Source organism: Coptis chinensis, chromosome 3, assembly GCF_015680905.1.
Source record: "Coptis chinensis isolate HL-2020 chromosome 3, ASM1568090v1, whole genome shotgun sequence".
Lineage (NCBI taxonomy): Eukaryota > Viridiplantae > Streptophyta > Magnoliopsida > Ranunculales > Ranunculaceae > Coptis > Coptis chinensis.
This window is the reverse complement of record NC_141458.1, coordinates 87,274,495-87,291,056: the sequence shown is the minus strand read 5'-3', so window position 1 is coordinate 87,291,056 and position 16,562 is coordinate 87,274,495. Positions and strand designations below refer to the sequence as shown.

At 38.1% G+C, this 16,562-nt stretch overlaps 2 protein-coding genes across 12 annotated transcripts in view; one reads left to right on the top strand and one right to left on the bottom strand.

Moving 5' to 3' along the window:
• Positions 1–16,562, top strand: part of LOC147511381 (uncharacterized) — a 123,615-nt gene that overhangs the window by 10,195 nt on the left and 96,858 nt on the right. For 6 of the 10 annotated variants that reach the window (XR_015219361.1, XR_015219362.1, XR_015219357.1 and 3 more), the window contains exon 2: positions 179–297. Coding sequence is in view for 2 of the 10 variants with exons in the window: in XM_086603105.1 (XP_086459231.1) it covers positions 179–297; positions 11,299–11,435 (256 nt within the window). In the remaining 8 variants the exon portion in view is untranslated. Of the gene's footprint in view, positions 1–178; positions 298–7,483; positions 7,593–11,298; positions 11,436–16,562 lie in introns of all 10 variants that reach the window. The other 4 variants (XM_086603105.1, XM_086603104.1, XR_015219363.1 and 1 more) reach the window with 3 other exon arrangements.
• LOC147511387 (bark storage protein A-like) lies at positions 3,327–7,594 on the bottom strand. Of its 2 annotated transcripts, none has more exons than XM_086603100.1 (5): positions 7,496–7,594; positions 5,393–5,460; positions 5,123–5,278; positions 4,310–4,561; positions 3,327–3,847 (listed from the first exon to the last, which is right to left on the bottom strand). In XM_086603100.1, exons 1-5 carry the CDS (start codon positions 7,560–7,562, stop codon positions 3,509–3,511), a joined length of 882 nt encoding a protein of 293 aa, XP_086459226.1. In that variant the 5' UTR covers positions 7,563–7,594; the 3' UTR covers positions 3,327–3,508. The 2 variants fall into 2 exon arrangements, with proteins under 2 accessions (XP_086459226.1, XP_086459228.1); XM_086603102.1 differs by lacking the exon at positions 7,496–7,594 and adding an exon at positions 5,567–5,830.

Sequence of the window (16,562 nt, the reverse complement as noted above, 5' to 3'; positions counted from 1 at the left end):
CAATGACTAGTTAATTGATATATATATTTGGCTTTTGTCCAATATTGGTGGCGTAACAAAAATATCTATTCTAATTATTGGAGCCTTTTGGTTCAACGAGTTTGGTTTAAAATGTTTCAGTTATTACTAAAGTTTAGGCCGTTTATATTTTCTCCTAAACGACAGCTTTCCTTTTCAGTAGGCGACTCTTGTCCATCTCTTTCTCATCTGGGAGAGTGCATGCTATTTCAATTTCTATCAAATTCTTTGTTACTTTTGAGCATTCTGTTCTGTGCAAGTGCAACCACAACGGAGGAGGTTAGTTTGCGATTTTTTTCTCTTACAGTTTCTAATTTCAGACTGATGCTCGTCATTTCGCCAATTTCAACCATCAATCCTTGAATGTTTATACGTTTGGACGCCTGCCACTCCAACATAACGAACCACACATGCTAATTATACTTAATCAATGTTGAGAAATCACTGTCACGATCCAATTTCTAAACAATTTTAAAAATGAATATTTAAAATATAAATATCTCAAACATCACTATATTCAATTGTCAAAAATCAGAATTATATGACGATTTGGTGGATACTACACATGTCAAAACCGAAAACCCACATCATAAAAGAATCTTAACAACAAAATAATCTCCAAAATTCTCTTTCTTACTTTATAAAAAGTCAATCTTTCATCCCAATAAAATATCAAACCACTCTAAGAATAACAGGTCTTCAACATCGTATTTCATGTCATATGAATAGAAAACTACGTTATTACATACTTCCAAAAAGATCAGACCTAATAAAAGAACTAACGGACTGCTCCAGATCAAATCCAAATCAAACGCCGCGGTTCCACTGCATTCCACCTATGTTTCCAAGAACACACCCACGTTGCCAAAATAAAACAAACATGGGTCAGCAAAAATGGAATTTGCTCGTATGAGTAGACTAACCTGATAAAACCATTTTCATACTTTCATTATCCAAACAATCACGTTATATTTTCCCATAACTTAATCATTCTCAGCTTGGAAGATAGGTAGTTCCGTCATTTCAACCGGTATAGTTTCTTCCCAAGCAAAACTTCCATTATATTAATTCATTCTAATAACTCGTTTTAATATCTAAATCATTGAATTAAAACTTACCGATATCCACTGCTGTATAAGGATAGGACCGCGTCCCTGCACAAAATGTTATGAAGTCCTATCCTCCTGCAAAAGAAAGTTAGAACTTCTATATAACCTATGTAGATATTATATTAGGTATTCAAAAGTAACCCAAACACTCGCATAATCAAATCAATTTCTCTTATCAATTAATCAATTTCTTTTCTTATACACTCACCATTTAGTACCTATGTACCTTAGGTCATTCCCGCCACATTCAAGCATTCCAAGAATACTAATCCTACATTTCCGTACACTCGAGGAATACAACTAACCCGCTAAGGCTTAATACTTTAGTTCTCTCTAAGGGGTTCAAAGAATCGGTCATTCATGGCACATTCAATGAATACCCGGGTCATTCATGGCACAGTCAATAAATGCCCACCTAACATATGACATCAACAGTCAAAAAATTTAATTTCCAAAACTTGAGGCGTGGAGAGTTCTAAAAAAGTGCGGTAAAGTTGTTTACGATTATTGAAATTTATTACATATATTATTTTAGAGAACGAAGGAGTATCTTGATTCATGTATTTTTGGTTCTGGCGTTATTAATCGATTGATGACTAAGTGTCATAACGTTGCATATCATAAAAGCGAAAAATCACAAAACGGTAAATACACGCGTCAAAGATATATTTAGAAAGGTCTTAGCCTAAGTCAAACATGCTAATAGTCCTAGACTTATCCTAATAGACCGAATCATAATTTTAGAAAAAAGTCAAATTTTGGGTCAACTGGTCAAAGTCAACTCTGGTCAAAAGTCAACTCTGGTCAAAGTCAAAGTCGACCTGCCAAGGGTCAACAGCAGTCAACCAGTCTAAACTTATCTAACCCCAAAAGCCCAAAAGCCCAAAGCCTAAAGCCCATAGTCTAAACTTAAATCTAAAAATAAAATCAAAAATTTAAAACATAAGCCCAACCCACGATTTGGCCGAAGCCCAAATTCGAATTTCACTATTCATCTCCTTCCTCACAAAACTTCCACCAGTGCCTCCACCACCTATACAGCCACCACCGGCCATCCATATCTCACAAAAACCCAACGGTTTGGTTCATGGAGAAACACCCCTGTACCTATACCAAAAATTCATTATTTCATTATACTGTAAAAAAGTCACGACCTACGCCATTAACACTCTGTAAAGCTCCAATTGTCCCCTCTCCAGCACCCAATCCACCACCAACACATCCATCTCAACCCAACAACAATCTCCCAACAAAACCCAAATAAAAACACTAATCCAAACAATAAAAAAACGCAGGACGGTTTGGTTTGGTTTGGTCTCCATTGAAGCTCCTCCGGAGCTTCAGCAGCCCCATCTCACAACACCAACAACCCATCTATCACTAATTATAACCCTAACAGTTCAATCACAACCACAGTAGTCCAAATCACAAAAATAATCAGAACGATTTATTGGTTTAACTTAAGCCGCCATTAACGACCTGTTCCGAGTTCCGGCAGATTCAATCCAGAGTTTCAGTTATTAACCAAATCCCTATGCTAACATATGACCAAATTCAATAGTTAAACAAGAGGAGAGAAAGATAGAATAAAGGCAGAGAAAAATCGAACTGTATCAAAACACAGTATGAGCACATCCTATTTTTCCAGTATCCAACAAATAACGAGAAATTTATTTTTTTATAAAAGAAGTGCATAAAGTATCTACTCACAATTTTTAAAACTGAACAGTTTTCCGAAAGCGATACTCCGAAAGACGTCGACTGTCGTGGGAAAAGACTTATCTTCCCTTTTCGTTTTTTTTTTTTTTTTTTTTTTTTTTTTTTTTTTTTTTTTTTTTTTTAAACTCTCGCTGTGTTTTTCCCTCAAAAACTCTACGTGAGAAAAACTCACCGAAAAACAAGGACAACACTTATCTATTTACTTACGGGCTTTTATCCCCAGAATCGCTTGATATCCTATTTCTGTTTTATCTATTTCCATTATATTATCTTTATTATTATTATCTTTATTATTATTATTATTCTTAGGAAAAAAAAAAAAAAACACTGGGTGTTATAGCAACAGTACCATTTGAATATTTTCACATCTGTGAGAGGAGATCGAGGGTGTTCTTGACAAACTAAAATGGAACGTTGAAGTCTTGAAGATCATTCGAAGTTTGTAAGAAAATAACTCCCGTTCAAAGAAATATATACATATTACATAACGACATTCAACAACTTTTTATTAGCAAAGAAGACCAAGAAGATTTGGTGCCAAGAGTATGACTGTATTGGACAATGTAGTGGACTAACAAAAAATGAAAATTTGGCGATCTGTAACAAATAGCAATTTCTATTCTTTGAAATTTAAAAGCCAAGTATGTTCATAATGACAAGCTTTATGAAAACAATAAGGCGATGAATCGAAGGACCACATTAACTGCATTTTGAGCAGCCAGAGGAGCAAACATGCCACCTTCATTGGACTGAGAAGAACCTCCACCGGCTAGATCAGAGAGAGCCCTAATGACAATAAAAGGAGTCCTTTGTTGGGCGCAAACCAAAGCAACTGCAGCACTTTCCATGTCAATTGGTGTAATATTGAACTTAAAATTCAAAAACTTTCTATAAGCCGCATTGTCTACAAATATATTTGCACTGCCTCCCCTTTCTACCGGGAATACCATTGGTGTCCTTGGTAAACAAGTAGAGTTGATGCACCCCACCAACTTCATGTCCTGCAAAAAGAATTAGGATTAGTATAGCACATATAATCAGTACTTATTAGAACTCAAATGTAGTCAGGACAGGAAACAACATAGGCTAGATTCAATCTTGTGTTCAAACATACCGTTAAGAAAAAAATATTTAATATTCACATGTGTCAATGTATGCATAGAAACAGAGAATTTGGTGAAAACACAAGGATAACAAGCTGAAGTAGCATTTAAGTTTCATTTGCATCAAATGTTTGATTCTTTCAGAAACTACAAAATAAAATGGGAGTGTGGTTGATCGAGAGGGATATGTTTCAAATGAATAATTAGCAATTCGAAATATATACATGCATTATTAGTCTGAATCTCACGGCAAGCTAGGGAATCCAGTGCCTGGAACCTATAATATATAGCAAGAGCATCCATGACAAATCAGATAAAACTCAGAAATATCACCAGATAAATTAAAATGGCAATAACTACCTTTAGCTTCTCCACAACTGCAAAGTAGTGTTTGTCAACAGTAACCAGGAAGGTATGCTGTCTAACTTCAGGAATCCCATTTACTGGAAAAATCTCCTCTGGCTGATACCACACATTATTTAGAAGGTTGTCGGAGGACTTCATATTTACTGCGCCATTGTTGTAATCAGAGAGATTAAGATATCCAATCTTCCTCGTGTAATCTCCATAGGACTCAAACGGCAATTTATCCTGTGGTCCATCTCCATATCTCTGTTAAAAAGATAGAAATGTGTAGTAAGCCATCCAGTTCATTTAATTTTATTTACAGACATAATTTTTTATTACTAACTCAACAGCGCGCTCAGTCCATCTTTTTTTTTTTTTTCGTTAATCAACACTCAGTCCATCTAGCATCTATGAATCTACGATGGATTGTTTGTATGTAATAAGCCATTACATTATTATCGAAAATAATAATAATAATAATAATAATAATAAGCCATCACATATTCACATTCAATGACAAGACACTGGCCTTTTGGTGGTTTCTACCACTATTAATCTAGGGTTAACTAGTATTATCCTCCACTAGATGAGCCAATTAGGATTTTCTCCTCCTACTAAATGGGAAATTAGGGTCTATCCCTCCAAATACACACCAAAGAACACACTGTTAACTTTGTGTGTGTGTATTTGGGGGTAGGGATAATACTAGTTAACCCATTATCTATACAGATAGATCATAGAATTGGACTTTCTATGAAAATTAGTGCATCTTAGTGATATAGCTATTGCAGAAATGAAATTTGAAAATGAAATTAATTAAAGTACCTGCCAATTCCAAAGTCCCGTATGAGCCCATTTGTGTGGAATTACCACATCGCCGACCTGGAGATTTGGGTTTGCATTCCCTGCAATTCCAAAGTGCACAACTCCACTCACCATAAACAGAGTCAACAATAGTTCTGTGGCTAGACCTGAATTTAACTGTAAGAAACTTATGCTATAATTAATGAAAGAAACAGACGATTACCCAAAAAATAAATGAAAGTAACAAAAGAACAAAACAGTAAAGATCAATTCCGGTGAATTTTCTCATACCATGCCCAATCCTGTCATGACAATAATAACTTTTTTAGTCCCAAGTGTTCCAATCCGGAATCTTCTCCCTGTAAAATTGAGTAAGGTAAATGAGAAATCCCAAACATCTTCATGCAACATGAGCATAAGTGACTTTCCCTCTGTACCATGGAAAATATTCTCATGATAAATCACCTTGCTTGTAAAAAGATCGTTGCATAGTTATGTCATGCAAAGCAACTGTGGTGCTGTAAAGTCCACCAACATCATTGATGACTTGATGTTGTTTTATTTAATTACTCAAATAATGGAACTCATTGAAAATAATCCTGATTTGTTCTTCATCTCTACACTATATGATAGCCGGGTATTTAGGAACTCCTCTAAACTATCGAGTAGGCAATTTGTAATCTCCATAGTTGCTCAATTTCAAAATACCTCCCTCACAAAAATTAGAACAAACCCCCTATTTATTAATAATTTAGAAAAAATTCTCTAATATCACTTAAATTATATAATTATCCCCAATTTCTCTCGCTAATATTAGAACAAGTTCTTTTTTATTAATAATTTAGAAAAATCTTTCTAATGTCACTTAAATAACATAATTATCTCCTATTAAAAAAAATAGATGAGCTTTTCTTATATAATTACAATTAGAATCCAAAAAAATCATGTTAACTATCGAACTCGAGGGACGGGTTAGAAGAAAAAAAAAACCAATGTACAGCATGGTTTGCATACTTGTATTCATATATGCCACGAAACAAGACCAATCTCCAAGAGGTGCATGTTGGATCACGCTCACTCAAATGCGAAAATGCCAACCATTGTCGTTCATCCATGGCCCCACAAGCCCACAAATTATTGTACAGTGGGCCAACTATAATAATTGATAAAGAAATGCCCTTAGCTATAGCACTCTTCATAGAATCTTCAATGAATATATTTCTTTTAGAGTCCAAACTGATGTCATCAAGTTAAAAGATGATGTTAATTAAAGTCTTGAAAATTATCCACACTAACCCACATATTCTATATTATTGTTTTTATAATGAAACTTATCTTATAAACTCATTGGACACTTATATTAAAATATTTTGACTACTCTCAACTTGCCAACACTCTACATCTTTCTTCCAAATTTGACTCAAAAAAATAGAGTGTAGTGATACAAAAGTAATAAAATTGGTTGTTTGCACATGTGACAAGTTGGGGCATAGTATGGAGTGTTACTTGATAAAACAAATCAAACTCTATATTTGACTCCCAAAATGGAGTGTAGTGAGTTATCCACTTGATATAGAGCATGAATTAGTGTGGAAAATTTGAGTTGTCCACTTGACACGTAGGACTATAGAGTAGCATTGAAGATGCTCTCAGTTGATGCATTCAGCCTTGATTTTTGTCTGCTTTTGGATTTCTAAGTCATCAATAAATTAAGATAGCACCATGTATTAATATCAATGGATGAGGAAGGCCAAGGTGAGGGTTAATAAAGGCTCCAAGTCCGACTTATAGTAGAAATCCAGGATTGTCAGGATGATGTTCGTTGTGTATTGAGATCCATGCCACGAAGGACATTTTTATTGCAGCTGCAATGTAACTGCTTGCTTGGGGACATTATATTTAGGAGAGACCAAGGTCGTGGATTTGGGACTTCGATCTCTTGGCACTTAAAGAAAATAATAAGAAGATGAATTTTGTATACATCCTAAAATAAAATCTAATAAATAGAAATAAAATCTAATAAATCCTAATCTTTTCTAATCTAGAATATATTCTAGAACATACTTTCTATATACCATATACTTCATTAGCACTATATACACATTCAGGTGCAATATCATGCATAGAAAACCGTAATCTTCAATGACATTGAATTTTAATTATCTCGACTTATAAATTTGGAGATTTATGTAGAGGTCGGTTCGAATATAAAGCCAATTTTTTGTCTTCATCTAATTAAATAAAGTATTAAACAAGAAAAAGTATTTACTTAAAACTAATCAAAGTTTAGCAGTGAAAATTGATCTGCATTGCTCACACCATGACACCAATAGAAGTAAACCAATGGGAATGAAAGACAAGATCGAAAATTATTTGTTACAGTATATCACTAACCTGAAATATCCAAGAAAGCAAGTTTATCATCAGCAACGAAGCTTGGGGATTGAAGAAGTGGAGTCATCTCAAAAGCATTTGGCACCACAAGCCCCAAGTAAGGATCTTACGTATTTTTCTCGTACTTGTTTTTGAAACTGCACCATTAACACAAGTAATAGAATTGCTTGTACTAACCACAAGGAGAAAACCTAGTAACCAAAACTTTGAAAACCAGACCATCCTTCTCTTCTTTCTAATTAAACTCTTGACAAAGATATAGAAGTATATTATATTGTCAAACTACTCAGTGACAAAAAGGAGAGAAAACTAGATCGGGTAACCTACGAGGAAAATATTTAAGTATTTTCGTATGTTCGGAAGCAGGAAGCAAGGAAGTGTATAGGACGAAACAAAAGATTTTGTGAAGATTACTCAAATCATATAATGCATTATAATTCTAGTTACACATGACTACACGAGAGTAAACCGTGGCCAATTGTGCCGCACACGCCAAATGTAAGCGCGGGGTACCTTATTCCTCGTTTGGGATGCGATTTCACCCACTGTGGGGAGTTAAGGATGGAAGGCACCCTGAGGGAGCTTCATTCAACTGGAGGCCATCGAGCATTCAAAAGTCACTTGTGGCCTAGATTCAATCAAAATTAGTTTAGTGTCGCAAACGTTTTCCTAAAAATGTTCATTTTTTAGTGTAAAATTCACTTTGGCAGTGAAGATTAGTTTTTCTAAGACGTTTTTTTAGGGTTTTTAAGACTTTGGTCCTAACAATAGTTGGTTTATTAGGGTTTGGTCTAGAAAATCTTGAATATTAGGGCTTAGTCTTAGTTTTGGTGGTTGACTGTGGTCAATCTGCTTGTATTTTTGAAATAGTAATAATACCCCTCGCATGGAACATCACGTGCTTCAGTTTTATCAAATTTATTCAACACGTATGGACATCTGACTTCTCATTTTGATGTGGCCGTCATATTTTAAATTTGCGCATCTCGAGAATACAAGTTTCCATGTGTTCCAGGATAGCGGCATTTGCTGTCTCAAAGACAAAGTTTAACAAAAGAGAAGAGCAGACAAAACTAACTAAAGAGACTGCCATTGCTGCACTAGCAATCCATGGAGGCAGACGGAATCCAGTTGATAGGAAAAGAGCCCCTGCGGCAATTGGTATGCCTAGAAGATTGTAACCCAAAGCCCAAATGTAGTTTAGGTGAATGCGAGAGAAGGTTTTTCTAGAGAGGTCAATGCCAGTTATCACATCCTCTAAGTTGCTATCACTCCAGCCACCTGCCCATCTATAGACACTAGAATCCCAGTTTGTGCCATTTGTTCAGTTTCTTCGAGGATTTCTTCAGCTTCAACTGGAATAGCAATGTCAGAGTCCAACATTAAACTCTTGTTGCCCACAATTATTTTTGTTTTGAACCGTGGCCTTCACACCATTTCCAGTAATTGAGACAAAACCTCGCGTTTTTTGCCAGACTTGATTCTCTTCTTCTCTGAATTTCTTGGCGTACTCAACAATGGCTTTAGCCAGAGGATGCTCACTGTTCACCTATCATATTTAACAATTTCGTCAAAATCATTGCTTATCTTGTTAGCTTAGAAAAGGTGGAAAAAAGAGTATCAAGTTTAGCAAACCCAAGGCAACTTAAAAGCAAGGTGTACCACGGTCGCAGCAACCAGTTCATAGAAATCCTGGAGAAGCATGTTTAGCAAGAGCCTGGTGCTGACAACGACTGGCTTGCCAACAGTAAATGTCCCAGTCTTGTCAAAAACAATGCCTTAACCAGGGCCGGCTCAAGCCTAGATGTGGCCTTCGGCGACCAATTCAAACGAGGCCTTTTTTATTTTAAAAATTTATTGAAAAATTGAAAGTAGTGTGTGTGAGAGAGATGTTGAGAAGGAAAGACGTTGGTTAATATGTATTTAATATGTCTTTAATTAGTTAAGTTGATAGAGAGTGGAAAAGGAGCCATAGAAAGTGGAGATTCTTGCATATATTGTGGAATTATATATATTTTTTTTATTCTTTCTAATTAAGACATCTAACTAAATGAGGACACTCCCACAAAAATTAAGACAACTACCCACTAGCAACCATTAGATTCATCTTATAACTCTGAGATGCAAATTGTGTAGTGGTCTATTGGATTAAACTTTCTTCAAACCAATTCACTCCTGAGATTTAGTGCGTGGGGAGAAAACAAATAGACTCCTACTATCTTTTTTGTTTATTTTTTTCTTTATAAAAGATGGTAATATCAAATTTATGTAAGGAGAAATAAGGAAATTTGGAGGCCTTCTAAATTTGAGGCCTTAGGGGGCTGCCTAAGTCGCCTTATGGATGAGTTGGCACTGGCCTTAACCTACAGAGATGAGCTATTTGGTAAATACTCCATTACAGAAATATGGAGTAGAGGGATGAGGATCCATTGTCCCCGAATTTCGGGATATTGATGATGGGAAGAACTTCAAACAGATTTGCGTTACAAAGGATGATCTATTGTTTTGGTTGTTGATTTATTTGGTCAGTTAGATTTGTGACACGTGGCAAGTCAATTTGAGTAGGATTCCAACAATAATATAACTTATTCACGTGATGATGTTGCATGCGAGGGGTATTATTTTCATTTCGAAAATACAAACAGATTGACCATAAATCAACTTAGTTGATCGGACGATCAACAACCAAAACTATGACTAAACCCTAATATTCAAACTTTTATGAACCAAATCCTAATAAACTAACTATTGTTAGGACCAAAATCTAAATACCCCCTGTTTTTTTATTTACTCTTACCAAAAAAAGATAATAATAAGACTTAATTTTAGCTATGTCTATTGGTAATTTGGTGTCAACTTATTTCGCACTAGAAACCCTAACTTTGCTTATTTAATAAAAATACTTAGTTTATTTAAGACATTTCTGAGAGTAACTCTCAAGGACAAAAATGAAGAAAAAATCACTCTCAAACCCACATTTTTTTTATAATCACTCACAAGGACCAGATAGATTTTAGGACAAGTATACCCATGACACAAAATTAAAAACAACTCTGGTGGTAAAAAGTCAAGTTTACCCCTGGCGCGAAATAAAAAAACGGCTCGACCAAACCAAAACGATCCGATGTATGTAGTATGAACAATCGTTGTTCATACCTTAACATAATGAATAATGAGTGAAAACACCTATTGGAGTATGAACAATCATTATTCATACATATTTAGGGTATGAATGATCATTGTACATACTTCAACATAATGTATGATCAGTAAGAAAACACTTATTATATTGGAGTATGAACAATCATTGTTCTTACCTATTTAGGGTATGAACAATCACTGTTCATACCTCAACATAATATATGATCAGTAATAATACCTATTGGAGTATGAACAATCACTATTCATACCTCAACTTAAGCTATGATCAGTAAGAACACCTATTGGAGTATGTTCAATTCATATATATTTTGGGTATGAACAATTATCGTTTATATATACCTCAACATAAGCTATGAACAATCAATGTTCATACCTTAACATAATGTATAAGGTATGTTCACTTAATTCTTTGGGGTATGAACAAATATTATATTGTTCATACATGAGGAGGTCATTGTTCAAACCAAAATGATGTAAAAGGTAAAATTAGATGATATTAATTTTAAATTCAGATTGTTTGTCCTTAATGGTTATTTTCACCGAAAATTGACTTTGTGAGTGATTTAAAAAAAAGTGTCCTTGAGAATGATTGTGGCCCGAAATTAGTCCTCATAAGACATTTTCCCTAGATATGCCCACAGCCTCAAAACGGATTTAAGTTTCTTGGTGGAGCAATCAGTACAGACGCATCATTCATCAAGAGTCTTGCTTGCAAACAGATTGAGAATATCCTCATTTCGATGATCTACTACTTGCTCAGCTCGGAAGCCCCACCAATGTGAGCTAGTATTGTTACAAGCATAAAACTTGTCTTCTCTCTTTATAATTGCCCGCCATAATTGTTTTAAAGAAGCAGCTAAGTTATTTGATCACAGTCTTCGTAATGTTCTTCAAACCATTGTAGTATTTGATAATCCTGGTTTTGGTGATTTTCAGTGGCGCCTTTCCATTCCCCTTTTGCGCCTAGCTTTGATGGTCTTGATTGGTATTTATTGTGCTACCATGTCGTCAACTTTAGCTAGCCTTGTGGCCTCACAAATTATATTAAACTTAAACAAAAGGGCTTCGTAATCAAATTTGAAAAATCCTCGTACAAACATTCCTATGGGTCAGGTACGGTCTTCGACGATACCTTAGTCAAACTGCATTTTTTTTTCATGATTTCGACCTCAATACTCTAGTCATAACTGTAATTGTCCATTGTAAACCACAATAGATTTTGGTTTATTATGGCGGGGTTATCTTTGGTCTAGAAATGAAATATGATATGAGTTGTTAGCTAGACAGAAAGTTGTCATTGGAATTGTGAGGGAGTGATATTCTCATTCAGGAATATCAAGCACGTGCTCAGCATGGTGGAAATACCACACCGACTTCTGACTTACTTCTCCGACCTACGTCACTAGCTCGCGTCCACGAGCTACGAGGTTGCTCCAGAACAGATAATGTCATCACACAAATCGTTCTATAACATGACTCAGCCTATCTTCTAGAAGCAATCATGACCAAAGCTGTATTTACACAAATCACTGCCGCAAGCTACTAACCACTATCGCAAGCTACTAATCCCCATCATTACAGCATGTCTATCAACACAGTTCTCGCACGCCTTCTCAATTTCCACCCTACATTTGTTATGACCTTTACACGTGTTGGTGGAAGATTCACTTTCATCATCTATAAATACCTCACATATAAACTTCACCAGACCTGATTCTTCTCTCCCCCGAGAATCAAGAGAAGATCGAGCAGGTTCGGCTTCAATAACGAACTCGGTCTTTTCCATATTCAATCTTATTCCCCTTCCATCCTTGTATGTAAAGGTGGGCTAAAACGCTCCTTTACATTGGCGCCGTCTGTGGCTTCGATTCCTTGAGAAACCACTTCCCAAATCCTAAAACCAAAAAGCAAAGTTCTCAAGCCCACGAAGCATGGCAAGCCTCAAAGCTCAAAGCCAGAGTCTAGCAGGTCAGTTAGGAGCGATGAGCGAGCAAATCACCCCTTTCGAGGCGGGGAAAATGTTACACTACATGCTCAAGTGGACACGCGAAATCTGGGCTAGGTGCCTTACCGTAAGACGGCATCAACGAGGTTAATCAACGGATTAACGAACTGTCACAACGGATCGATCAAAGTACAGTCAAGAAAGACGCCACCCAGATCGTCTAAAAAATGTTGAAGACATATATACCGCTCGTCCCCGTTCACTACTGAGGTACTTAGTAGAGCGTCTCCTCCAGATTTCGTACAACCACGTTTTCCAATGTATGATGGTAGCACGTGTCCTGGTCAGCACGTAGCTCACATAATTCAAAACCTCGCACTCTATAGTGCACGGAGTTTGATCATCTTCATTGTCGTTTATTCCGCTAGTCTCAAAGATGGCTTTCGATTGGTTCTTTTCACTAGAGCCGGACTCGATAAAGACCTTCGAAAGCAACTTCACCGACCGTTAGCTAGTCAAGATGTCCACAACAGGCGAAGAAAGCCGATATGGATTCACTCTTCCAACTATCATTTGGCGAAGATAAAACAATTCGCCAATTCCTAGGTCGGTTCAAAGCTGAACGGTTATGCATGGAGAGTGGTCTTAAAGAGTCCTTTACCACACTGGCATTCTCCAATGCCTGTCGAGTGTGCAACACAGACCTCTCCAAGTCGCTGATGAAAGAACGTCCAGAAACGCTGTCCGAGTTATACGCTCGAGTAGACAAGTACATTAAGTTACAAGAAAGCCTGAAACTTCACGGCCTAACAGAGGAACATGAAGTAGCAGGGATCTCCAACAACGCCCCACCTACTAAAAGGCGGTCTAGACCGCAGGAACAGGAACAGAAATTGGGGAACAGAACAAAAAACAACCGAGAGTTGGATGTCCTCACACGATCTCCCAGTTACATACTGGACAAGATCAAGTGAGCTGCATACTACCGACCTGATGTACGGCAACCAGCAGATCGACCTGACAAGCCTTACTGTGTTTTCCAACGAGCAAAATATCACGAGACTGATGCGTGCTGGGGGCTAAAGTGTTACCTCCAGGACCTCATTGAAGCAGGCCATATCAAGTAATACACCAACATCGCCGATGGTGATCTGCTCCATAAACTTATGGCTTGAAGGGTGCGCAGTAGATCTCCACCTCGCCATGATCGCCACAATGTCCAAGCTCGCTCCTATAGCAGAGGACGTCCCAGAGACCGTTCCCGTCATGAGCGACGTCAACACTCATCAGATCGCGATAATGAAAGAATCATTCATATGATCACTTTCCCAGATTATTCAGTTAGTTCGTCCAGAGAGAAAAGAAGGCACATGGGTGCCCTTCAAGAAGTTTACCACTTTTCTTCACAAACAGCACCCGCCAAGAAGTTCAGATCAGTACTGTGAGATATCACTTTCACAGAGGCCGACCTTAACAAGGTTTGCCTCCCACACAATGATGCACTAGTAGTCCATGTCAAAATCAGTGATTGGACAGTCAAACGTGTTTTGATAGACCCTGGTAGTTCATGTGACATTTTGTTCTATCATACCATCCAAGAAATGAACTTGCCCAAGTCGGTCTTCATAGACCCAATCGCTCCTCTCTACGGGTTCAATGGCTCTAGAGCCAATCTACCCAATTGGCGACATCATACTCCCCGGTCTTTGTGGGATCTAGAGAGGATAAAGTCGGCTTCAATACGGCGTTTCAGCGTTCGGATATCAAGTCATCCTACAATGCCATCCTAGGACGGCGTTGGATTCATCAAATGCAAGCCATACCATCTACACTGCATCAAGTACTCCGCTTTCCAGGCCCTAGGGGCATGATGGAGCTTCGAAGCAATCAACTTGAGACTTATCATTGTAACCAGATCCTTTCAGCGAACAAGACCGCTGACTCACCTATCAGCACAAGGAACGAGCCCACCAGCTACATAATGACCAAAGACTTGGTCACTGAGGTCAGGGCCAAAGCCCCAAAACAAAGCGCTAGGGGATCCAGCAAGAAAGTTTATTCGTCTGAAAAGACCTCGGAGGTCGCCTCCAACGGTTGTTGCTCCACCTATCGGGACCTAGAGGTTAAGCCCATCTTGTGTTAAACAACCGATCTGACTTTAGAAGATCACTCCATTGTTTGTTGTCATGACCCACGAGGTCGTACCAACCCCTGTTGTCGTGACCACAGAGGTCGCTCCAGTTCCTGTGGCCACCCCACTGTTCCTCAGATCAACAAAACATCTCCAGGAATCAGTCCTCCAGAGGATGCTTAACCACCACAAGCCACGGTACAAGTTGAAGAAAGGCACCAAGTGAACTTAGGAACCGAAGACGATCCTAAATTCGTCTATGTAGGGGATAACCTTGACCCTACACTCAAGGTCCAGCTTGTAAACTTTTTATCCATGAATAAAGATGTTTTCGCTTGGTCGTATATCGATGTACCGAGTATATATCCTAATGTTGCATGTCATAGACTAAATCTGAACCCTAATGCCCGACCAGTTTGGTAGCGACCTAAGAGACTATCACTGTGTTTCCAAAAAGCAATCAACGATGAGGTCAACAAACTCAAACAAGTCGGTTTCATCTGAAAGGTTGATTACCTTGAATGGATCGCTAACATAGTAGTAGTTCCAAAGAAGAATGGCACAGTTTGCCTCTGCGTTGACTTCACCAACGTCAACCAAGAAACACCAAATGATAGCTTTCCTTTACCAAGAATCGATCGACTTGTGGACCAGACCTGTGGCCACAAACTTTTGTCATTTATGGATGCGTACAGTAGGTACAACCAAATCCCACTTGCTGAAGAAGACCAAGAGAAAACGTCATTCATCACCGAACAGGGAATCTACTGCTACAACGTCCTCCCATTTGGCCTTAAGAACGTTGTAGCGACTTATCAACGGCTGGTCACTGACATGTTCCAGGACATGTTAAGAGATACCATGGAAGTCTACATCGATGACATGGTCGTCAAGAGCAAGAGAGCAGGTGACCACCTCACTCACCTCAAGCAAGCGTTCTCCAGATTACGTCGAACTTGAATGAAGCTGAATCCAGAAAAGTGCCTCTTTGGAGTGTCCTCCGGGAAGTTTCGAGATACCAAGTATCACAAAGGGGGATCGAGGCTAACCTAGACCAAATCAGAGCATTCTTGGACATGCCTGATCTACAGACAAAGAAGCAAATACAGAAGATATCAAGAATGGTGGCAGCACTCAACCGATTCATATCCAGGGCGTCAAACAAATGTCGACCGTTCCTGCAACTTCTTAAAAAAGGTGAGTAGTTCTCGTGGAACGACCAATGCCACCAAGCGTTCTCCACCCTCAAAGAGTACCTGACTACACCTCCCGTCCTAGCAAAACCAACAGATGGCGAAACGCTGGGGCTTTATCTAGCAATATCAGACTTTGCCATCAGTTCGGTTCTCTTCAAAGAGGAAAACAACTCATAGAAACTGATCTACTTTACAAGTAAGACGCTAACTCCAGCTGAAAAGAACTACTCTTACATTGAAATAACAGTACTAGCATTGTTATATTCTGCAAGGAAGTTCAGGCCTTACTTTCAAGCACATTCAATCAAAGTACTCACCGACCTCCCATCGAAGAAGATCCTTCACAAGGAGAACAAGACAACTCGCATGGCAATGTGGGCTAAAGAACTTCGGGGAACACCACATCGAAGTTTGTCCCACGACCTCTCGGCGGTCGTCGTTGCCGATTTCCTATCGACTTCCCTCATCAATCGACCTAAATTGGGAACCGAAACGGATATCCCATCCACAAAGAAGAATGACAAGATTGTATGGTCTCTCTTTGTAGATGGATCTAGCAACCCCGGAGGAAGTGGAATCGAGTTGTCCTAGTATCCCCGGATGGAGCAATGATGGAGAAATCGGGCGTCGACG